The 26424-nt window shown below is 43.4% G+C and overlaps 1 protein-coding gene across 3 annotated transcripts in view; it reads right to left on the bottom strand.

Moving 5' to 3' along the window:
• The window catches only part of CPQ (carboxypeptidase Q), a 3127273-nt gene that overhangs the window by 568638 nt on the left and 2532211 nt on the right, over nt 1-26424 (bottom strand). For all 3 annotated transcript variants that reach the window (XM_044065629.1, XM_044065627.1, XM_044065628.1), the window contains one exon: nt 22495-22696. In XM_044065629.1, coding sequence (XP_043921564.1) covers nt 22495-22696 — 202 coding nt within the window. The remainder of the gene's footprint in view (nt 1-22494; nt 22697-26424) is intronic.

Below are 26424 nucleotides of genomic sequence, written 5' to 3'. Positions count from 1 at the left end.
GCCCCGCTGCCTGGGTGTGGGTACTGCTGTATTACCCACCGGAAGAGTGACCTTAGGTTAAGTGGTGACCTAGGAACAAATTGCCACCCGTACATCACCCGCTACCCCTCCTGGTCTACCTACACCAAATAGACTCTGGAAAGGTGCCCGAGTAGAGCAACACCCTAGACGGCTACCTACTTGGCCTATGCCTAAGGCCGGCTATGTGTGTGGTCCCTTGGGCATCGGACTCGAACGCGCCACGCCTGCCGTGGGTATGTCCAGCATTACCCACATCCAGCCCCAAGGCAGTCAACACAGCATCCATGGGTCCAGATGGTGTCCCAGCTGTGTACTCCAGGAACTCTATGGGGAATTAAACCCACACTTAGGACAGCTGTTTAATCTTAGCCTCACCTCAGGATACGTGCCAGTAGTAGCACAGGGCGCTGTAGTCACACTCCACATAGATGGTGCCTCCACTGACCCTGGTTATTACCATACCATTAGTTTGACAAGCCTTATCTGCAAAGCCATGGAGATGGATCATAATGGAACACATAGATAAAGACATAGGGGACTCGCATACTTTGGATACAACCCAGTTTAGCTTGGTCAGAGTCAGATCATGTCTTTTACACGTGTTTCACTTTGTAGAATCAGTCACCAAGGCCATTGATGAGGGTAAAGCAGTCCATACAGCCTACCTCAACCCGGCAGAGGCCTTCGACACAATACCCCCCTCGGGTATAATTGATAAACCCGTCATCTTGAATGTAAATCCATACATCGCCATATGGGTTGCAAACTGGCTAAGTCACAGAACACACATGGCCATAGTTGCTGGCGCCATGTCATACTCACAGTCAGTCACAGGTGGTGTCCCATGGGGCTCAGTCCTGGGTCCACTATTTCCAGCATCTACGTTTCCAATGTACACGCATACACAGGGGGGTTATAGGTGACAATGTTTGCAGATGACTGCAAACCGGTGCCAAAGTCAGACACACATCTGACACAGATATCCTTCAGGAGTGCCTCACAGATGTGGATAAGTGGTACCAGAGACATGTCCTACAGCTAAATGCCAGGAAATGCATAGGCATACCCTTCGGGAAGAACAAGGTTACCCTGAGCTACCATATAGGTGGCAATCCACTGAGCACAGAGGGGGTTACCAGTGATCTGGGGACACGTGTTGTTGTTAACCGTTTGTTAGACACACATGTTGCTAACATAGTTAGGTAGACCTTCCACATTGCCCACATCATCATGAAGGGATTCACATCTAGATCAGGGGAGGTCATTGTCCCCTTGTACTCATCACTCATTAGACCTATGATTGGGTACAATGCCCCGTTCAGAATGTATCTGACCCAACACCTGCAGCAGCTGGAAAGGCACCAACAGTTCATCGACAAACAGATGCAGGGTCTCAGGTATATGTGTTATACTGACCGACTGAAAGAATTCCAGCTGTATACAGTTGCATACCACTTGCCCAGAGGTGACCCGTGCCTGGCATACAAGGCTATGTCGAACCCAGATCTGATGACTATGCTTCACGTAAATAAGTTAGATCCCTCAGAACCACAAGGGCAGCTGACGTACACCTTGACACTGTCATTAATCGAACGTGTTGTTGGGACATTCATCACCCAGACACTCACTATGCTGTGGAACAACATCCCAGTACATGTGAGGGCAAGCACCTTGCTGGCCTTGTGTTAGTATTTAGACATGGATGTCTGAATTGATTTATTTAAGTAACCTTCTAAATGAATATTTACATTAGCACATTGTGAATCTTTACATTTCGTTGGTCTATTTTACATTAGTCATAATCATACGGTTTATGTGTATATATTATGGTTCATTTATATTACTAGGTGTCTGCAGTTCTGTTAATATATTGGCACAATCCGTAGGACATATATATGTATCTTACACAGTCAGACATTTGGAAAACATTTTATGTTGGTTCATCTTTCATATATGTACATATATTTCTATTTTCCGATGAAGACTGTACCTTTCGAAGCAATGTCTGATGTCCTCACTGTGTGGGATCTGTAACCCAAGTAAGGTTTGTTTGCTTGTCTGCCTTTAAGGCATGTAATTAGTACCTAGCACATCTAATGTGCTGACCAATTAATGCTTTTAAATGTAGTAGGTTGGACTGCATTGTATGTATTCTGAATAAGTCTGCTTATGAAGCAGATGAAGTGGGCTCCAATAGACTATGGTGACTGCCTTTAATTCTTGGTGTGCTCTGAGTGGTCACTGACGGTCCCTACAGTACCTCGTCTTTGCTTTGGACTTCATCGGCTGGTTGTCTGTGTTTGTTGTATGGGGAATGTCAACTGTAGTCCCTATGTGTATTACTTGTGTAATGCCTTACTACGGCAGTGTAATTCCACCGGGTTTGCAGTTATGGGTGCCATCTTAGTCATACGCTTGTACATCCATGTGAATTGCCTACTGTACACTGGTATAGGGCTGTACACATTTCACACCTGCATTTTGCATTCTCCGGTAGATGGTTTGCATTATTAGCGAGAGTGACGCATGTGCTACGACACGCCCCTCCCACGGGGCGGGACAAAGGATTGCCTGCGAAACAACACCGAGGCCAGATTCTACATACCCAGACTCCCTTGACTGCAACAGTGGACAGTACCCATTACACATCCTTCATGTGTGCGGGACTGTGATGTGGACGCAGCTGAATGGACCCGATACCCTGGGTATTTCTGTGCATGTGTGCTGCATTTCATGGACAGCTATCATCAACATTGAACACGCTTGCGTGCATATGTGTACCTGTGACGTGGTGGCGACAATGAGATCACGTGAGTAATGCAGGAAGCTAGCAGGCATTCTCTGAACAGAATTTTTGGGTCCTACAATGGACACCGATGTGCATATGTCAAGTTAGATGTTGCTGGACTGTGTCCACCTACCCAGTGCTTTTCACTGCTGGTGTATGTTCCCCAATCGCGGATGTCTGTTTGACTACCCATTCCACATGGTGCTACATAACCAGGTGATTTAGTACTGTGAACAAATGACATACATCCAAAGATGCTGGTTAGCAACTGCTTCATATAAACCTCAGACATCCCAATGGGACATATCCGTCACTGTATTTCCAATATAACACCACCGGAACATGTTGATTACCTATGTATTCATTTAACCATGTTGTCTTCATAGGTGGGAATGCCATAGTTTACATATCCTACGTGACGTTGTGTGTGTGCCATTAGTATGTGTTCCACAGGTCGCACATCTGTTCCGCTGTACGGTAGCGGGTGCTCCTCATTCTGTTGCTGGCAGATTGAGTGCTGTGTACGCCGGTGTTGGCACGACGGTCCGGCTTTGTATGTGGAATGTCAACTGTAGTCCCTATGTGTATTTCCTGTGTTATGCCTTACCGCGGCTATGTCATTTACCCGGGTTTGCAGTTGTGGGTGCCATCCTGGCCATACGGGTGTCCATCCATGACAATTGCCTACTGGACACTAGTATAGGGCTGTACACATTCCACACCTACATTTAGCATTCTCCGGTGTATGGTTTGCATTATTAGCGGAGAGTAAGGCAGGTGCTACGCACACATCCCTCCCACGGGGCGGGAGAAAGGATTGCCTGCGAAACAACACCGAGCACAGAGTCTACATACCCAGAATCCCTTGACTGCAACAATTGACAGTACCCATTACACATCCGTCATGTGTGCGGGACTGTGATGTGGACGCAGTTCTATGGACCCGGTACCCTGGGTATTTCTGTGCATCTGTGCTGCATTACATGGACAGCTATCAGCAACATTAAACACGCTTGCAGTGCATATGTGTACCTGTGACGACAATGAGTTCAGTTAGGTGATTAAATAAGGCGGCATTCCTGTCTTTAGACAAATTTTTGGGTCCTACAATGGACACCACTGTGCATATGTAAAGTGTAGAGCTTGTCGGACTGTGTCCTTGTGAGCACTGGGTTTCACTGATACTGTGTGTTCAGCAATCGCGGATGTCTGTTTGACCACCCATTCCACATGGTGCTACATAACCAGGTGATTTAGTACTGTGGACAAATGACATACATCCAAAGATGCTGGTTAGCAACTGCTCCATATAAACCGCAGACATCCCAATGGGACATATCCGTCACTGTATTTCCAATATAACACCACCGGAACATGTTGATTACCTATGTATTCATTTAACCGTGTTGTCTTCATAGGTGGGAATGCCATAGTTTACATATCCTACTTGACGTTGTGTGTGTGCCATTAGTATGTGTTCCACAGGTCGCACATCTGTTCCGCTGTACGGTAGCGGGTGCTCCTCAGTCTGTTGCTGGCAGATTGAGTGCTGTGTACGCCGGTGTTGGCACGACGGTCCGGCTTTGTATGTGGAATGTCAACTGTAGTCCCTATGTGTATTTCATGTGTTATGCCTTACCGCGGCTATGTCATTTACCCGGGTTTGCAGTTGTGGGTGCCATCCTGGCCATACGGGTGTCCATCCATGACAATTGCCTACTGGACACTAGTATAGGGCTGTACACATTCCACACCTACATTTAGCATTCTCCGGAGTATGGTTTGCATTATTAGCGGCGAGTAAGGCAGGTGCTACGCACACATGCCTCCCACAGGGGGGGAGAAAGGATTGCCTGCGAAACAACACCGAGCACAGAGTCTACATACCCAGAATCCCTTGACTGCAACAATTGACAGTACCCATTACACATCCGTCATGTGTGCGGGACTATGATGTGGACGCAGTTCTATGGACCCGGTACCCTGGGTATTTCTGTGCATCTGTGCTGCATTACATGGACAGCTATCAGCAACATTAAACACGCTTGCGGTGCATATGTGTACCTGTGTCGACAATGAGTTCAGTTAGGTGATGAAAGAAGGCGGCATTCCTGTCTTTAGACAAATTTTTGGGTCCTACAATGGACACCACTGTGCATATGTAAAGTTTAGAGCTTGTCGGACTATGTCCTTGTGAGCAGTGGGTTTCACTGATACTGTGTGTTCAGCAATCGCGGATGTCTGTTAGACTACCCATTCCACATGGTGCTACATAACCAGGTGATCTAGTACTGTGGACAAATGACATACATCCAAAGATGCTGGTTAGCAACTGCTTCATATAAACCGCAGACATCCCAATGTGACATATCTGTCACTGTATTTCCAATATAACACCACCGGAACATGTTGATTACCTATGTATTCATTTAACCATGTTGTCTTCATAGGTGGGAATGCCATAGTTTACATATCCTACGTGACGTTGTGTGTGTGCCATTAGTATGTGTTCCACAGGTCGCACATCTGTTCCGCTGTATGGTAGCGGGTGCTCCTCAGTCTGTTGCTGGCAGATTGAGTGCTGTGTACGCCGGTGTTGGCACAGCGGTCCGACATTGTATGTGGAATGTCAACTGCAGTCCCTATGTGTATTTCCTGTCTTATGCCTTACCGCGGCTGTGTAATTTACCCGGGTTTGCGGTTGTGGGTGGCATCTTGGGCATACGGTTGTCCATCCATGACAATTGCCTACTGGACACTAGTATAGGGCTGTACACATTTCACACCTGCATTTAGCATTCTCCAGTGGATGGTTTGCATCATTAGCGGATAGTATGGCAGGTGCTACACACACATCCCTCCCACGGGCGGGACAAAGGATTGGCTGCGAGCAACACCGGCCCAGAGTCTACATACCCAGAATCCCTTGACTGCAACAATCGACAGTACCCATTACACATCCTTCATGTGTGCGGGACTGTGATGTGTACGCAGTTCTATGGACCCAGTACCCTGGGTATTTCTGTGCATCTGTGCTGCATTACATGGACAGCTATCATCAACATTAAACACGCTTGCAGTGCATATGTGTACCTGTGACGACAATGAGTTCAGGTGCGTATTGAAAGAAGACGTGAATCTGGTGTGATGTCAATTTTGGGTCCGACAATGGACACCACTGTGCATATTTAAAGTGTAGAGCTTGTCGGACTGTGTCCTTGTGAGCAGTGGGTTTCACTGATGCTGTGTGTTCAGCAATCGCGGATGTGTGCTTGACTACCCATACTGTGTTGTGCTACAGGAACCATGTCTTCCGACACCAGAAACCAATGCTATACATCCAATGTTGCAGGTTAACAACCACTTTCATACCATACCCAGAGGTCACGATTGGGAGGTATTGCCACTTTATTATCGGAACAACACCCCAGACTGTGTACATCACGGGAACTTTAGGCCAGTCTTACCGGCCATTTCCAATTGTAATTAGCAGACACGTGTCAATACATGTATGATAAGACATATTGTCATGCAGAAGTTGATCTATGTTATTTGGACATTGGCTTCTGCTTTTGGCATCCGTTGCTGTGAGTGTTGCCAGTTACCATACACATTGCTTGCTCAGAGGCAGACTACACAATTCTGCGCACTACTGTGGTCTCCTTTAAGGACCCTGAGCCAGTGGTCGACAGAACGGCAGCCACTGCATCAATCACATTTGCCATCTACCAGTACCTACAGGACTGCATGAGCCAGTCATTCACTTACCCAACTGTGGTTCACTGTACCAATGCCAAGCATCCAGTGTGGTGTACCCCAGCCATACACAGAATGTACAACACGAGGAGGTGGCTACTACAAGGTGGAGCAGACACCTTGTGAGGTATGACACCCTTGGTCATCATATGTGTAGAGTTACACACTGTCATGAAATTGTCCAGGGCACATTCCACAGATATACCTACATGGACCTGGCTAACAATCATACCACCTTCAGTTGCTATGCTCGACACCTGGGAGCTCACTCCCACATATGCTCTGACTGGGTTCACATAGAGGTGGGGTTTACTCAACATACAGACATTGCCAACATACAGGCTGACAAGTCCAGTGAGGACATCTCCACACCCTCGCCCACACATGAGGAGATGTGTGTACCAGTGGTTTGTGGTCACCAAATGTTCTGTGACACACAGGTGGGACATGCTCTCTCCAGGGTAGTGGACATAGCATCCATGAGACCAGCTGGTGACCCGCTGTGTACTCCACTATCTCATTTATGAATTGGACCCACAGTTAGGACAGCTATTTCTTTGTAGCCTCACCTCAGGTAGGGTACCCAGGTTGTGTCACATGGCAACTGTAGTCCCACGTCACAAGGCCAATACCTCCACTGAGGCTGGTTATTACTGTCCCATTACCCTGAGGAGACCTATCTGCAAAGACATGGGGAGGGATCATACTGCGGCTCGTACATGACTGCATAGGGGACATACATACTTTGCCTCACACACGGTTTGTCTTGTTCAGGAGCGGTTCATGCCTTTAAAGCATGGTTGACATTTTCGGGACAGTCGCCGAGGCCACTGATGGGGGTGTTGCAGTCCATACAGCCTACCTCGACCTGGCAAAGCCCTTCATCACATTACCCCCCTCAGGTATCGTTGATAAACCCATTGGCTGGGATGTGAACACGCACATCACAGAATGTGTTGTAAACTGTCTATGTGACACAACCCACACGGTCATAGTTGCTGGCAGCATGTCAGACCTACTGCCTGTCACAAGTGGTGTCCCATGGGGCCCTTCCATGTCTGCACTCCTGTCATACACCTACATTTTCATGGTACAGGCCACACACAGGGGTGCTATGGGCAACAGTGTTTGTAGATGACTGCAAAACAGGTGCCATAGTGGGACAGACATCTGACACAGATATCCTTCGAAGGGGCCTCCCAGGTATGCATATCTGCTGTCAGGGACATGTCCCACAGCTAAATGCGACGTAATGCAACATCATACCTGTGGAGAACTACTAGGTCACCCCTGTCCAGCATATAGGTGGCTGTCCACTCAGCACAGGGGTGATTACCAGGGATCAGGGGACAGTGTTTGACGGTCACCATTCATTCCACACACACGTTGCTATCGTGGTTGTGTGGGTCTTCTACATTGCCCACCTGTTGGTGCAAGGATTCACATCTACATCAGGCTAGGTCATTGTCTCCTTGTACCCATTACGTGTTACACCTATGATCTACTACATTGCCCCATTCAGACTGTATCTGACCATACACCTACAGCAGCTGGGAAGCCCACATAGGTTGATTGTTGTACAGATGCAGGATGACACCATTTTGTGTAATGCTGCCCCACATGTAGGACCCCTGCCACATCACGTCACATACCTGCTGTTTAGTGTTGACCTGTGCCTGACATACGAGGCCATGTCAACCCATATGTCATGTGTATGCTTCACCTACTGTATCCGCATCCCTCAGAACCACTAGGGCAGGTGACATTTACCTTGTCACGGTCATTAATGGGATGTGTTTGAGTGACACATATATCACCCAGACACTCATTATGCTGTGGATCTACATCACAGTACATGTGAGACAGACATCCTTCCTAGCCTTGTTCGCAGCTATGTTGTCCATTGGATGGAGAATTGCAGGTATAGGCCAGGGATTACATCATTATCAGTGCTTGACGGAGATACAGCAATATCATGGGTATTTCATCTGAAGCACAGAAGGTTGGCAAAGTCATCCTAACTATGGTGTAGTATTATGGCTGGGCCTGGGACGATGGCCTACCCTGTACCTATGGACGTGTGAACCTATATTCATAGTTTGTCACATGTACAATTGTCTATCCACTATACTCTTCGCCACTGTATATTTCTGTGGCACATGATTGTCCTCTGTATTACATGCAGGTATGCTGTGTACGTTGCACATACGTCACGGTTGATGGCAGTGTATCTGTGTCCCTAACACTGTGATACTGAGGACTACCACACATCCTTCACAGCATTACATGCATATGTCCATTCTATTCTTCTTTGGCCTATGGGGGGGTGTTAAGGCAAACATTACTCAAGTCCCTGTTTGTGCATGCTTCATGTTGGTGTTTGACCAGGCTCCGTTGCAGTCATGTGTTGGACAGTAGTGTGTCTGTGTGTTTGCCATGTGTTTTTATTGCCGGTACATCTGTGGGAGGTGTAGTTGGCACATGTTCCTCTTTGCAGGGACACCCATCCTGGGGTTTGTGTCATGCATCTGCACTTGGCACGTGCCATATGTCCTGTACTATTCCCACAGTCGTGTATGCCTTCATGCACTACTACTGCGTGTTACTGGCTGTGTGTATGTGGTACACATGGACATTGTGATGTTTGGCTTGACCTATTCCCATGCTAGAACGTAAACATCTGTCAATTAAGTCTTTTAAATCAAACTGTAACACTCATTCGTATTTTCAAAATGACACTCATTAACACAGGAAGCTGGGATTAATAACATTTTACTACTGTGCAGCAGGAGGCAAAGGAGTATGCAGTAAAAGTTTAGACATTTGTTCAACTCTATACATGTTACATCTGTATGAGCATTCTGTATACTATCATCTTTTGCACACATTAATGATGTGGTCAGTCACAAGGCATTTACATTGCTAGAGTACAGAACATTGTATTCCTACAACAGTGCTCAGGTAATGCTTATTACATGTTTTCCCATGAGGATAGCCCAACCTTGCAAGCCACATATTCACTTAGACTGTACTTCGGTAAATTCTGCTCTGTCACGGTTCCAACACTGTTCATATCCAGTCCTCACTCCGTGTCCTACTAGGTTCCTGTGTCTCTCTGCTGAGCAGCTGTACTCTGTGTTAGAGCTCACAAGCCTATCCTCCTCAGTGGAAGGATGACAGATATACCTGTACATACATGTATTATTCTGTAACCGAGCAGATGAGTAATGCTGACTGACATACACCTGCTGCACTGGTTACTGCTAGGGTTAGGGTTCAATCACACTGCAGCTACACTACAAGCAATTACATGCATGAGAAGCTGTACTGCTATATTGTCAGGTAGAATAATATGCATTATACACTATTTGCTTCTAAAGTTGCACGTCATATCTATGTTTAAATATGTATTTTGCTAACATTCTCCCTCCTTTGATTGCTTCTACTCTATCCAGAAACATATACAACATTATTTCATTCCCTAGCCTCTTCCTCTGTGGAACGTTTAACTAGGCAAGTAATTTGATGTACATTGCAAGTAGGATTGCATTTTCTATTGACAAATACCACTACAGGTCTTGATACATAGTCTCGGGTACAGGTATGTCGCCAGAGTCCCTGACTAATACTTACATGCACAGTATCCTGCACTAGACACATGCTCCCAATATGAGCAGAACAACACAAATGGCAATCATGATATTCAGTATGACTGACCCCATCCACCCAATGGTTTGTGGAAATGGTTCGTCAGTGGGTTTGGGCCTGGTTCCGCCATGGATGACACCTGCTATATTACCTGTAGGTGGGCGTTGCTTTTGGTCTCTTCATGTGGTAGTTGGACACAGCGATCTTCTTCAGTAAGCGCCAAGACCAATTCTCAGCGCCACGGTGCAGTCGTGCTATTACATTTTGTGACACAACAGTTCTCATTGCATCCAGTTCATCAGTCACATGTTCAGGAGCGGGAAGTCACATTCATCCTTCCTCCGACAGGTTTTGATAACTTCCTCTGTTCCTGATTGATTTCACTACTCCAGAAGCTGGGAGTGTTCCAGCCCAGGTTGTGACGCTGTCACTCAAGTCCATATGAATCGATATTCCTTTATCTCTTGCAGAAGACTGACATGTCAGAACAGCTTCCATTTCACCCACTGGATTAGTAGGTTTCTCGACTGTGTTCCCAGTTCTTCGAGCTATATGTGTTATAGTTCGTTTCACACCCACAGGCAATTGTACAGTATGTCATGTGACTGGAGCCAGATAACCCAAATAACAACTGCCGGACCAATTCCCAGGTAACCATTGATATGCTTATTTCCCACAAACAACATAACAATATTCTACTTTAATACTGATGCGGGTTACCTCTGCATGTAACATATTCCTGTCTCTAACAGAGGACTGTTTATACAATTCAGGATGTTTCTGCACATCCTTCAACATTGTTCTCATGATGTTTCAATACAAATTAGGAATGGTGCTACAAGTAGTACTGTGATCTTTGGCTGTTATATGACATTCGTAAGACACAGTTATGTTACAAATACTCCCACCAACTGAAACTGTATCATGTTTATGATAACATACAATTCCTTTTTGTGTAACAGGTAAGTACATTGCCACGTTGTCCTGTGATCTCACAGAACCTGTATCAAAGTGTAGATATTCACAAGTCTCAATCTATCCCCAAGGGGACAACATGCATCGGAAGTCCTCCATATGATGTAGGTATGGCAGTACAAACACAGCAATTTAATGTGTTCCTAGTCTCTATATGCACACGCGTCATGCCTAGGTATCTGTTGAAGTGTGGAAGACACTCTGTGGCCAGTTCATCACGTATCAGTATTTGTATCCGTGTAGTTATATGCAGGTAAGGTCCCAGAAATTGTAACGTAAACACAAACATGGTTAATAGGTGTATAATCATTAGGACAGCAAACATAAATGTCTTTGGGGTTGCTTTGTATTGTTATACAGTCTTGGCCGGGTGATGCGGGCTCTTTGGTATATCAGCTACAAGATGTCAATCAGACTTGACATCCTTTACCGGTTTGAGAAATGTGAGGTGGACCCAGGACGACCTCTCTGCAAACTTTACTGCGGTAGGCGTTGCCAACAGTACCCGGTACAGACATTTGCAATGTCCACTTGGCAATAATGTTCTTTGGATAACAGTGACATACACACAGGATACTGGTGTCAGCTATACTTCCGTCTTCGTTTGCTCTTATCTGTAACAGACTTTAACTGAAGAACAGTGTTACTAGTTAACAATCCTCTCATGTCACCTACTACTGAGTCATCGACCTCCGGCTCTGCAGGCATGACAGCTTTCCACTCTGGCACATGATATGCCATTCCACATACTACTTCGAAGTGGGTGCAGCACTTTACATTTGGAACTGTTGTCATGCTCAGCAATGCTAGAGGTAGACAGCTCATGTAACTCGTCTGGATGTCACCCACCAACCTCCTCTACTTATTTCTCGGGATCCCATTCTACGGCGCCAGCAGTCGTGCTGAGTGTGGGTTGTACATGCAATTGACATTCATGGTAATATGAAGTAATCCCCCAGGTAGCGTGATTGTCTGGTTCACTACATGTGTTCTATTGTCACTGTAGCTTCTTTACAGCATGCCAGATCTAGGGATACTTTATTTTACTGGCACCTTTGCCACTGCTGCTGCATCCAGATTAATGGTTGGGAATGCTTCTACCCATTTTGATTATATATATGTGTAATCGCTAAACAGTATTTGTTCCCTTCACATTTATGCAGATGTATGAACTCCATACAAATAGTACGGAACGGTTATGGTGGTGTAGGTAAACTCACTCCCTTCGGTTTAAATACTCCCTGTGCATGATATCTACTGCAAACGTGACACGCTGCTCATGAGGTTTGTATGTGGTTTGTAATTCCGTATGTTAGGGGTATTCTGTTAACCAAATGTACCATCCCCCCTGTTGAGACATGTCTCTACCCATGGCTCCACAAAGCCACATATCTGAATACATTAGACGTTAATATTGGCTTTCTCACTGTGGATATGTGCAGTCCGTGTTCAAGGATTGCTCCTCGTCATAACCACGTCGGCTTTTCTGCTTTCGTAGTTGCTGTTTGCATTGTTTGTACAGTTTCTACATCTAAACTGTCTGAGGTTTGTCATTCCTCATTCACACAAACACTTTCCAACTGTGACGCTGCTTGTTTTGCAGGTGCATGAGCTCATGCCTCACCTTTCCTACTGTTATCCTGTTGCTTTCTATGCCCTGCACATTTACAATTACCTACTTCAGTGGGTAACTGCATGTAGTCTAATGCATTCAAGTTCGGATGCGCATCATTGATCGCTTTACCGGTGGATGTTATCTTTCCCGTATTCTTCCACTGCTGCTCATAAACATGCACTGCACAGACAACAGACTGACTATCGGGACATATGTCCACACATCAGTTTTCCGCTACAGTACAAGCACGTGTTAAAGCTATCTATTCTGCTGCTTGAGCAGACACGTTATGCTGCAGGGTTTGGCCGTCTACAATGTCGTTATCAATAACTACTGCATAAACTACTTGATTCGTTCCTGTAGGACTCTGTCTACATGATCCGTACACATTAACTGTCACCTCTGCATCATCTAAGGGTATATCAGTGATATCATGTCTGTGTGTAGTTATTTAATCCATTTCGTATAGGCAACTGTGTGGTGTGCCATACACAGGTGTCGGACGTGACGTTGATAGGTTTCATGTTGTACAACGTTCAATCACCATATGAGGTTGACTCAGTGGTATGGTCAAACATGACAAATGTCTAGCACGGGTCAGGAATGCTATCTTCTCTTGCAGCAGACTGATCGCAACTGCATGAGACATTCTCACAGTGAGAGGGTGGTCTAGTAACATTACGGCCGGGGCCTGTACTGCCATGGGTGCTACAACAACTGCCTGTACACAATGTGGCACTGACCATGCCACAGTGTCCAACTACAATGAGTAGTCAGCTATGTAGCGTTGCTTACTTCCCTGCTGTTGCATCAAGACTGACGTCATATATCTCCGCTTACAATCTACGGTCTGACAACATGTGTTATGATTATTCACGAGACCTACTACAGCTGTTGAGGCTATCAATCGTTCTAGTCTGCAGAACGCTGTTTCTGCTACTGTAATCCAGTGTACTATGTGTTGTGCTGCCATAGGTGTATTAAAGGTTAAGGCAAACAATACAGCGGATTCCACAGCATTGTTTGGTATCCAGATTTGACAAGTGTTAGTCGGCCCAGACAGGACATCATTCCCTTCTTGTTAGTTGGCTTGGGTGCTTATTATATTGCTACCTTCCTATCGTCATGTGATGTTCTACCCTACTTGGATACCAGATATGCCAGGTAATTGACCTGTATTCTCTGTAGTTGCAATTTATGCTTGCTTACTTTATGTCCCTGTTCTGCTGATTATCTCAATAATGCTATTGTATCTTCCATACATTGCTGCTGGGTAGGGGCCGCAAGCAGAATATCATCCAAATAAAGTAGAACTTGACTGACCCCGGGTGGAGTTAACACCGGAATGTAGCTAGCCATCCCCTGTGAGAATATCGTTGTACTTTCACAGTATCCCCGCGATAGCCGGGTATGGCTGTATCTGTTACCCTGAATGTAAATGCAAAGCAATACGGACTATCTGCATGTATAGGTATTGCAAAGGAAGCATAGCTTATATGTACCATGGTAAGATACTTCTGTGGCATGTTCATAGCATTGAATATAGTGTGTGGGTCTGGCACCAACGCTACCCTAAGTATTCTTACATGATTTACAGCTTGTACATACTGTACCATCCGCCATTCCCCTTTTGGTTTCTGATCAGGAGATACAGGGGTATTGCATGGTGAATAGCGATTACTTTGTGGATGGGGAATTCCCTCTATGACTTTACAGATATCTTCTGGTGTCCACGGTCTATACGCTACGGGGTTGGGTCCTGGCCTTCCTGTCCTGCATGAGGGTTCGGTACTTCAATTAATTGACAGATATCCTCACTCTGTTTTAGTACTGTGTTCTTACTCGGGTGTCCCTAGGTATGTTACGTGTTCGGGATGTGGTTTCAATAGCTTCTGTTACATTTGTTCGTTGTGCTACCTCTGTTGCCACAGGATAACATGTGGGGACTAGCCTGCCCTCCCGCTTAATATCCTGGATGTGGTATCGAGGGTGGTAGGGGTTGTGGGGGCTATCGGTACTACTGTATTATGATCTTCTCTGTGTACCTATGATGCTTAGCCATTTGTAGTGTTCTGTTCCCTTCGGTACACTACCTCAGTCCACCGATGTGCATGACGGATACCCAATTGTCGCTGTTTTGTCGCCTGCACATCTTAGGGCTGCCACCTTTTCAAATGCACAATGTGGGACATTAGTGTTCAGAACGTGTAATTTGCCTGGAAAATGCATACCCACGGCCAGTACATAGGACAGGAATTCACGTTTTGCCAGGAGAGCGACCAATTGTTGTAGCATTTCAGTTGCTTATTCTGTTTATTATTATATTTTGCTGTTCCACATACAAATTTACTGTTTTATGCTACCATTTTGATATATATCTGGGAAATGTTTGTCCTGAGATATCAGGACATTTGCCATTTGTTCGGTTTGTTTACAGGACACGGCTGGCCAAAGAGGGACTATCCCTCTCAGGGTGGAACAGGTGTTTACCCTGGAACATGTGCATCAAATTTTCAGGGATTACAATGTTTCAGTAACGATATTTTGCGTAATATACCATCAATGTCATATTTATTACCCCATTTTGCTGCGTAACTCACATTATGTGCTCTCTGCGATTGCATATTCTTCACGTCACCCGTCAAACGCGGATCACATGATCTGTTTCTTCAATAATCTCACATATCCTCTACACGACTGCTACGTACCCTTCTGTCATACCACGTGGTGTCTCCTTCCCTGTATCCACTGTAGTGTCTACAATCACTATTTACTCTGCTGTGTGTTCCACTGACCTATGTTCAGATTTAACAGTATGTGGGTAGGTCTTCGACCGATATCACTACTGTTAACAGAAACACAATGTAGTCTGGTCCCTGATCTACAATAGAGACAAAAGGCAAACACTCCTTACCTGGGCCTCCTGTTTAAGGCTGCACGTTTTCTTCTTGGGATCCAGTTTCCCGCTTTTCAGCCACAGATCAGACAGTAAACAGCCTCTTTGCACACAACAATTCAGTCGGAGGTCTTTTCATTCAAGAAGAACCATTTATGCATATTCTCCAGCGTACATGTCTAACCAGCCATGCACTCTGACCTGTAGCTTACCAAGGGAATTCCGGATTACAAGGATCACAATGTGAAATAAGTTGTTAAAACCAGATTGTAGTTATCAGTAGGCTTTTCTAAGTGACAGCCGATAACACAGGAGGCTCGGGTTCGGAAAGTTTTAGTAGTGTACACAGGCAGGCTAAATAATATACAGTCCAAGTATGTGAGTTTTGTCCGACTCTATACAGTAAGCAGTTTCTTTATATAGTGTTTACAATCAGCTTTTGCCCACCTTACTGACGTGGTCGGTCACAGGGCATTTCCATCACTATGGTCCGCAATAGTCTATACATACGTGGGTGCTGGGGTCGTGCTTTTAAAATGTTTTCCCATGGGAATAACACAGCCTTGCAAGGCACCTTGTACATTACAGTGTCCTTTTGTGATTGTAGCTGTTTCAAGGACCCTAGACTGTTACGATACAGTGGACAGTTAATTTCTTAATACGTTGCTTTGTCTCTCTGGTAAGGAGTTGTACTGTTATCTTCGATAGAGCTCACAAGGCCATCCTCCTCTGGGGAAGGAGTGCTGTTATGCATGTACATACATTTATTGTTCTGTAACCCAGCAAATAATTAATGATGACAGACATGAGCCTGCTGTACTGCTTACTGCCAGGTTCAGAATTCCATCACACTACAGCTTAGCTTCACCAATTACATGCAGGCTTAGTTCTACTGCCATATTGTACGGTACAATTCAATGCATTATATAGTATTTTGAGTCTAAACTGGAACTTCATATGTGTTTCTATATATTTTACGAACAACATCCATCCGGCCATATGCATGTTGTTCCGTCCTTTACCTTGACCGTGTGTATTTGTCCGTCCAGCTACGCTACTCTCCACATGTGATGTCCCAGCTTCCCCTTCTTTGCCTGTAGCACCCTGTTAGGACGTCCTGTTTGGTAGGCACCTGTTCCGCTATATGTGATCGACTTCACTGCATAGATAATCATCGATGCGGCGGTCCAACGACCCGACTTGTCCACATGTGTACAGTTATGTGCACCGTGTTGTATGCAAACCTAGATGGTTTGGAGGGGTACATACTACATGCGGGATGTACACATTCTGCTGACACATTCACATGCAGCCATTTACATATCTGTACCTGCGGTGGGTTGGTGACATGTGGGGTACGTATTTGCCCGCGTGGCATTGCCTAACACAAACATCTTACCACAGTTCAGGTATGCACATTGTGTGTGGTTGTATAGCTGCACACGGATGCTAGCAGGTTTGGGTGCAGAGGTATACATGGGTGGGACTGACATGTACAATGAGGCTATTGTGTAGTACATCCGAATGCATGGGTTCTGCTTCTGGATATTACACTTCATCATACGCCATCCAGTGTATGCAACAGAGACGTTGCTGGGTGTGGGATATGTTGCTATGCACATGTTTGCCTGTGTTTGAGGTATCTTGCTTCCTTACTGTTGTTATGTCAACACAGCTACCCGGCTATGTACTGTCACTACTGCTTGTGACCATTATGGTTGGCACCTTTTCCAATGCCCATAGTGGGGCATGTTATGTGGAAACTTGAATTTGCAGGACTACACATACCCACGGCTAGTGCAGTTGACAGAACTTCACTTGTTTGCCATACTATAAGCTTATTCTGTAAGCATTTGGGTTCCTTATTTATGTTCTTATGCCATGTCTGTGTTTCATATAGTAATGTATATGTTTTATGCTACTATTACATGTATATTGCGGAATTTTCTTGACAGGGATCGGAGGTCATTTTCCATTTTACGATTGTTGCAGGGACACAACTGTCCAATCAGGGACTGTCCATGGCACATTGGGACAGCAGGTAACCCTGGTGACCATGCCCATGTCGCTACTGGGGTTTCCACCTTTCCAGTTTCCGATCTGGGATATTTCCGGGACTCACATCTGACTTTACAGGCCGACACATACAAACGGTCACTATATAGCATAGAACTTCACTTGTTTGCCTAAATATAAGCTTATTGTTGTGGCAATTTGCTTGCTTATTCTGTTTCTTGTGTCATTTAGGTATTTCTGTTACAGAAATAACCAATTCATGCTACCATTACATTAAATACGGGATATCATTGTGTCCTACAATCGTAGCACATCAGCCATTTCTAATACGTTTTTTCGGGACACAACTGGCCATGGAGAGACTGCCCCAACCAAAGTGGGACAGGTGGTGACCTTAATCGCTGCTCCTATGTCGGTGCGGCGCTGACATGCGGCTGTACACCTTCTCTGAGTGTAAACACTGACGGTGCATTGCGGGACAAACGCGGTCTTATGCGTATCCTTTGCTCCTTGGACGGGTACACTTATGCCTTCGTGGCTTGTATTTGCTTCTCCGTTAATTTGGGACGGGTACTATGTTGCATACTGTACGTGCGTTTCATTCTGCACGGGACCTGGCTGCTGCCATTACTATTGTGGGCGGACCGTGGCTGTCAGCACATTAGGTTGCTCACCTCATGCCGGCTTAGACACACCTCCAGACGCATCCTACCTGGGCTCGCTCACGTACACTACGCACGTGTCTGTGATTCCGGTGCACTCTCATTAATATGTATATGGCGCTACTGCGCCGGCTATTCACTGCACCGCCGGCGCAGGCCTTACGCCGGCCTTGCGCCGAGCTTCATGAATCCCGGGGATTATCTTACTCTCCCCCACATAAAAAGGCTGCATGGTCATTTTAAAGCATAAACAATGCCCATCTGCGTTACAGCTGTATCTACCATTAAATCTAAAAAAGGAACCATTAATCTTATGAAAAGTAGCTACTATAAATTTACAACTGAAACAACTACCACATGGGAAGGTTCCAAAACAAGAAGTATCTTAACACATCTTAACACATCATATAATGTATACAATAAAATGCATAACAAAACAAGGAAAATAATAAGTTGTAATAAATCCCCATTCCCTTATCTCAGAACCACAATGAAACAAGTCAGCAATGAACTTAGAAGCGCTATTAGAAAATGAAAAGCATAGTGCACGCTTAAAGTCACTACAGATACCAAACAAAACTACAAACTGTCTTCATTTATGTCATTAAATTAAGGAATAATGTCCAACAATGCACTGAACTCATCCATAATAATATCGCACACCCAGCTAAGCTCATCTATAATAACATCTCATATTCCAGTCCCAGAAGATACAAACACTAAGTTATCAAGCAAATTTAGGCTAACTTTACTCCACCAACCCATGATGCAGCCCCCAATAGCCATGAAAATTTTATTTTCCCCTGAAATAACTTTGGAACAAGTCTTAGAATCCATGTCAAAAACTAACAATAATACTTCCATGGGACCAAACACAACACCCATCAATGCCAATTATTCACTGTCTGTGCCTCTACTTAAAATGTTCATCTTCAGCCTGTCTACAAGGTTTGTGCCTACTGAACAGCCACTGTGATTCCCCTACATGAGGCTGGCTTATCTACAAACAATGGAGGGCAACACAGCAGAACTCATTTGTGTAAACCTAAGTAATTTAACTGATACTAACCCCAATCAGTGTGGTTTTGTGAAGAGTAGGTCCTGTCTCTTGAACTTACTAAGCATCTTTCAAAAAGTTACAGAGGCTGTTGATGGTGGTTAATCAATGCACGCTATTTTCCTCAACCCTGCTAAGGTTTTTGGCATCACCCTCATTCTGGTATTACTGAAAAGTCAAACAAACTTAATGTAAATTGTCCACTGGATTGCAAATTGGCTTTTCAACACATCCCAAGCTGTGAAAGCTGCTGGTATCTTCTCTGAATGTAAAATTGTAACTAGTAGGGTACTAAAAGGCTGAGTGCTATACCCTCTAGGATTACTTTAATAATATTTTATTCACTACAGGGGAAGGAGAAATGGAGGAAGTGGAAAGTATGGGCCTATCTCGTTGATTAATGTACATATCAAGATTTTGGCAAAGGTATTGGCAGGAAAAGACTGGATGAAGTACTGTCAGAAATAATACAAGCAGCACATAATTGCTTGGTGAAGCAAAAAAAAAAAAGAAAAAATGGTGAAACCTGCTGGAATTTATGCACAGAGAGGAAGATAAGCAGGAAGGGAAATGTCAGACAGAGCTCCTTGACCTGCAGAAGGCCTTTGGTATGGTTAGGTGGTAACTCCAATGAGATACTACAGCAAAGGCAGGTAGAAGAAGAGAAAATTGTACTACAGGAGTTGGGTGTCTCACGGATCCAATATGGGATGGAGACGACAGAATCCTCAACTGAATCTGCGCTGTAATGCAACTCCACGTCATCTTGTCCATATCTGAATAGGAAAGCTGAGAGGATCTAGAGGAGGCTGGGGAATGAGTAGACTTTGCAGGAGAATGACTGGTCTGGACAGTCAGATCCGGGGATGGTGACTTGCTCCAAATTGGTCTACAGCTCTAAGACCTCTGATTCAAAGGCTTTGGATCTGAGGGGGATTTGCTTGGAAATGGGGAATTTCGGATCCTAATGATGTCTGACGGATCTGAAGGGGTGCTCAGACCCAAAGTCTTTGGTCCGAATAAGGTTCGGATTTGAGAAACTCTCATGGTAGGTCCAGGTTCTGTCAGATCCAAGGAGCCTCTTATCTGATAAAGAACAGATATCGACAGGATCCAGAGCAGTTGAATCTGACATTTGTCTGTTTTCTGGGACAGAAGACATAGTCCCTGGGGATGCTGAGATATATGCTTCTTCGACTCCTTGGAAGTCGTAGGTTTTACGGGGGGGGGGGGTGAGCCCCAGAAGCCAGTAAAAGACCTCTCAAAGTCAACTTGTTTGTTCAGTCTGATAGGGCGCATGGATTAAAGACCACACAAATATCACAGTAAGTACCCAGGCCCGAGACAGCAGATGCACCTCTTCTGGGCATCCAAATTCAGAATCCTGTGTTCTCAAGAGGTGCATCTTTTGAACCCTGTTGGTTTCTCGGTCACACCACATACATATAGGGATAACACACACACATACACACACACTCAGCAAAGAGAAGCTGCCAAACAAAAGAAGCAAATAAAGTAAAGATACCAATGAAGGTTTTTTTTTTTTTTAGAGAAGGGGAAAAAGGAGAAAGAATGACCAATGGTCAGAATAAAAGAGAGAGCATTGGGGGGGGGGGGACCCTAATGCATGCAAAAACTAACTATTTAGGAGGGGAGGTTTAGTTAAGATAGGAAAAAAACTAAGAAAAAAGTTTAGCAAAGTTCAATAAGTTCAATAAAGTGGAATAAAGATTGACAAAAAAGGAAAAAATCACTTATCTGTGCTCGATGCAACAGAATTACATGTGTGCTGGATGACAGCAAACGAGATCTGAGGAGTTAGAGGAGATGTGAGGCATCATGGGAGAGGGAGAAGCTCGAGGCTTGGATCATAAGTCTTGTGAAGTGGCCAAACTGGATCCGAGATCGGATGCTAAGACCCATCAGTGAGGAAGAATGAAATGTACAGCATCAGACACTAATGTTTCAGTCACATGTAATATTTTGTTCATACTGTTTATCTATTATCTATGTATTTATGTATGTATGTATGTATGTATGTATCTGTCTATCTATCTATCTATCTATCTATCTATCTATCTATCTATCTATCTATCTATCCTTTTTTGACTGGCTTAGTCCCACTAGGCTAGTGGCTTCTTTTCGGGGAGACCTGAGGTAGTATTTCTACTTCCAAGGGAAATCTGACCAGACCATCAGGTAACTTTCTCTACTCTTTCAATAGGTGCCATGGGATTCTTTACACCCACCTGGCCGTTAGATTAAGGTTATGAACTATTAAAAAAATATTTCCTGTGGTACAGGGTTTGATTCCATCAGCCTTCAATTTTCAACTGTATGACCATCAGCAACTCACTTAAGCAGGCAGTGCTTTGGGACTAGGTTTCTCAGTGGTCTCCAGGACCATATGCTAGTAACTGCCTATGAACCCACCAAAATATACAAAACACAAAAACATTTTTTTCCTGCAATATGGCAAGCCAGCTTAGACTTTCCATGTTGGGGAGGCTAGTAGCCCCCAAACCTCTTGTTACTTACAGGTTCTAACTCTAACATTGCATAACCAAAGATAAAGGATAACAATTAATACTGGGAAAAAATAATTACTCCCTCTTATCCATACACAAACTACGCTGGGAAAACTACCGCAACCTATTACAGCTATCCAATGTCCCTTTGACAGGATGACATACTAACAAAGAATATAAACTTGGTGAATAAATTTGATGAGTTGGGACATGAAAAGGTCTCCACAACAAACAGTTACTGCCCTCTATAATGTGTGTAATTTGTATGTAGGTGAGTTGTTGCTCGTGTTCGGCCTTTGTCTAATGGGTTGCAGCTGAAAATGTGCTTCTTATCCTCATGCACTTCATGATTAGACAGCAGAACAAAACAAAAACATTCAAGAATCCACATGAACCTGAAACAGACAGCCACAATGTAACAGCAACAGATAGAGCTACAAGTAAGTAAAGTAAACAATCTCTACAAAAGCTCATATTATTTGCTCAGTAAAATGGTTATCATTTAAGGCAATTTTTTCCTTTCAAAGCTTACCTGGCACACCAGCTTGTAGCCAGTAACTGATGTCTGTTCCTTCACCATAAGGATCAACTGATGTAACATTAATTGGCTTCAGCAACTGCATCACTGCCTTCATGACAGCATGGGCTTTATCACCACCAGTAAACCGTATTCCAAAGGGTGCAAATGTGCCAATATCTGATTCCATGACCAAACTATACTTAGAGATATTAACCTGAAATTAAAAGTAACACACAATAGTAAATGCCCATTTTAAAAAGAAAGGTACATTTCATACTGAGGGCATTTTATTCATGAACAATTCAATCCCTTGAAGCCAACACAAATCACGGCTGATGTTTGATTAATCAGAGAACTCTTTTTCTTACAGGTGAGACAGCTCCTTATTCTAAAGGTGTCTCATATAAAATAATCTGAAAGAGAACAGTTATACATGCTTAATAAAACATATCAGAGTTTACACAAAAATGGTTTAATCTATGGCAGTTGACTGAATATAATCAGTCTTGGTAAGCTCAAGAAACTATTCCATGCACATGGCTGGTGTCTACATGCACTTGTGAAATATAATAAAGATTTTCAAAACTTGAGCCGCAGAGAAAAATATCTATATGCTAAAATCTTCCATATTACAACAGCGCACTCCAGCAACACAGAAATTTCACTGATCATACCCTGAAGCATTCTTAAGTGATTCATTTGATTACCTAGAGTAAAAGTGTTAATACTATAAAAATAGAAAATCACCAACAAAATATCACAAAATCTGCAGCTTAAATAACACACCTGAAAAGTTTCTTCATACAATATTTCAAGCAGAGTAAGCGATAACAGAAATGTCACTTGCTTTATTTTACACTTTACAGATATGATCCTAATAACTGTTTCAAAGCTGATGACTTGTAGTGTAGGTTTCTCAATTTCTATGGCATTATTACTGTACTTTAGCATATTACCTGTAGTAACAACTGCACACTACAGGAGTTTTAAAAAGTATATATAAAAACATGTCCAATACTAATTGCACTACATAGTTTCCTGCCCCTCTATGTTACTCCAGTTCCTGTTCCATGGAACTTTATACACTGCCATCAATAATGACTATGCTGTGGTATATCAGACTGACAGCAGAACTCATATTAATCGTAAACATCATCAATGTTCCCTCTTCCTAAACATCCTTTTGACCACAGGCGTCATGTCACAGATTACAGCACACTGCACTTCCAAATCTAGACCAGTCTTAGATAACCATCTATATTCTTTGCAATCCTCACTGTGTTGCTGTACATTATCTGAGCTGGCAGCAGGAATTGACAGGGAGAGGGTTGTGCCTGTTCTGCTTCTGTCTATAGATTACAAGTATGTGTAAGTTAATTAAAAAATCTACAACTCACTCCCTCGCAAGTGCTCATAGGAAATAATAACTTGCTTTTCATCAAAAGATGCCTCACTCATTAGTCAATGCAATGTCAATATTATCAGATGCTGTACGGTTTATGAACAAATTATGGTGAGTGCTTTGACCAAAGAAATTCCAGTTCCATGAACATCACGTTTTTGCAATACTCAAACAATCCAAGTTTGAGATTTTTATGTATTTCTCCTGGAAAAAAAATGAAAACGTGGCACCCTTGTTTATGAACTCTTTCTCTGAGCTTTGAGCATTGCTGAAATTATGTTAGTTGTATATATCCATGATTAAATGTTTTTGAAATATTGAATATTTAATAATATAAATGTTTTATCACAACAAATTCATATTTTATTTCACACTTTTCTCAGGTATAGTATTTTTCACCAGAATGCAAAATGATTTACAAGACACAGCATGGGCTATTCAGTGCTAAAGATGGTTATCACAGGATTACATAAAAGCAGAACAATGACCAAATGAATTATTAAACAAAAACTACAACATAATGGCTAAAACAGAAGTCTTGAGACGGAAGACTGCTGCCAACTTTGGAGCATAATTTCTTAGGTCTTCACATGGAGGGCAGGCTAACAAATACATTGTTTTTTGTTTCCTTATGTGAAGCAAACAAACAGACCCAATATTAAGGATGAAGTCATTCAGCTAAAAGTTTGATATGCAGTACACATAAGCTTTAGATTTCTAGTCAGAGTCTTAGGAAGATTAATCTTGTTTTTTTTTTTAATTGGCAAGAATAAGATACTGAATCTAAATATACCGTATTAGTCAAATGAGTTTATCGTAAACATGGGTGTGAGACAAGACTGCCCCTTTCTGATTTGGCAATAGAGCCAGTGACTTATCAAAACAAGAAAAGGCCTCACCAAAGGAACTAATACAATTTTCTGACTAGATAAATGAAAATTATGTACTTATCATAACAAGAGAACTATGTTGTCTGATTTTCATCCGGTTCAACACATGGATTGAGGGATCAGACTGGATCTGACCTCGGCACCTTCTCTGAAGTTTCACAGATCCAGAGCTCTGACTCCTACCCAACCCACAATTCCCTCCACTCCACCTTAGTACCTCAGATCGGGTTTGCTCCACTAACTAGAAAATTCAGAGATATAATAATCCTTTCAAGGTTAAATACTAACTTGACAGGAAACATTGAGGAGAGGATCACAGTCTCATAGGACTGCTCACAGAGAGGGTGCAGGTGATATCAATTCAGCCATCAGAAGCCAACAGATGATAATTCAGAAGAGGCAGGTGGGAGGAATGTTGAACTGGATGAAAATTGGGCAACACAGATCTATCATTATGATAAGTACATAACTTTTGTATCTGATGTTGTCTATTTTCAAATGATTCCTCCCATGGGACAGATTCCCAAACTGTTTTTACCTGCGTGGTATCAAGGAAAGGAGTTCCTGAAAATGGTGGAACCAAAGCAAGAATGTGATCTAGACTGTACATCCAATTTGTAATAGGATACAAAGGTGTAAACTGTTGACCAGGTTGCAGCAGCAGCAATATCATCAATGGGAAGTCTTTTCCTAAAAGCTGTTGAAGTGGTTATTACTCTTGTGGAATAAGCTTTGTGCTTTGATTGGAGGGACAGGTCCTTTTTAGTGTATACAAAGAAAATATAATGTGATAACCATTTTGAAAGAGTAAGGTTAGAAACTGCTTTGCATAGTTTTGGCCTAGAAAAGGCAATTAACAATTGATTATATTTCCTGAAGTGTTTAGTTCTACGAAGGTAAAATATGAGTTGGCAATGAACATGCAACATATGCAGAATATATTCACCTTTGTTTGGGAATCTGGGAAAAAACACCGGTAGGTTGATTGATTGTTTTAAATTTACTTTGGATGACACCTTAGGAAGAAAAGGTGTGTTAGTCCTTAAGGATACTCTGTCTTTGTAGAAAATCAAATAAGGGGGTTGGCAAGAAAAGGCCTGTAATTCTGAAATTCATTTGGCCAAAGTAACAGCCACAAGAAAAATTTTTTTCCCGGAGAGGAACTTCAAATCAGCTGATGCTGCTGGTTCAAAGGGAGGCTGAGTTAATGCATGGAGTAGAATATCCCATGAAGGGACCAGGTCTCTGAATGGCAGTCGTAGGAGGAATGTTTCCCTCAAAAAAGACTTTAGAGACTTTTAGTGATGTTATGGTGGTGCCATTCTGACCTATGTGGAAAGTGGAGATTGCAGTCATTTGTACTTTGATAGTGGACACACTGGAATCGCTATGGAAAAGCTAAGTTTGGACGGATTTGCAGTAGAAAACGGATCTATTCCTTTTGGCATAGCCAATGGAAAATTTTTACCACTGGTTATGATAAACCTTTTTGTGGATTGTTTCTGAGAGGCTGGGTAATCTGAACAGCTGATGGTGGAAGTCTGGCATCTCTGACCAAAGCAGAACAGCAGGACCCAAGTGGTTAGTTTCATGGATTTCCGGTCCTGAGAAGAAAATCTGGCTGGGTGAGTCAAGAGATATGAATATTGA

Source organism: Protopterus annectens, chromosome 3.part0 (assembly GCF_019279795.1).
Source record: "Protopterus annectens isolate FY-2018-M chromosome 3.part0, PAN1.0, whole genome shotgun sequence".
In the NCBI taxonomy this organism is placed as follows: Eukaryota; Metazoa; Chordata; order Ceratodontiformes; family Protopteridae; genus Protopterus; species Protopterus annectens.
The sequence above is the reverse complement of the archived record's forward strand: the minus strand, read 5'-3'. Positions and strand labels throughout refer to the sequence as shown.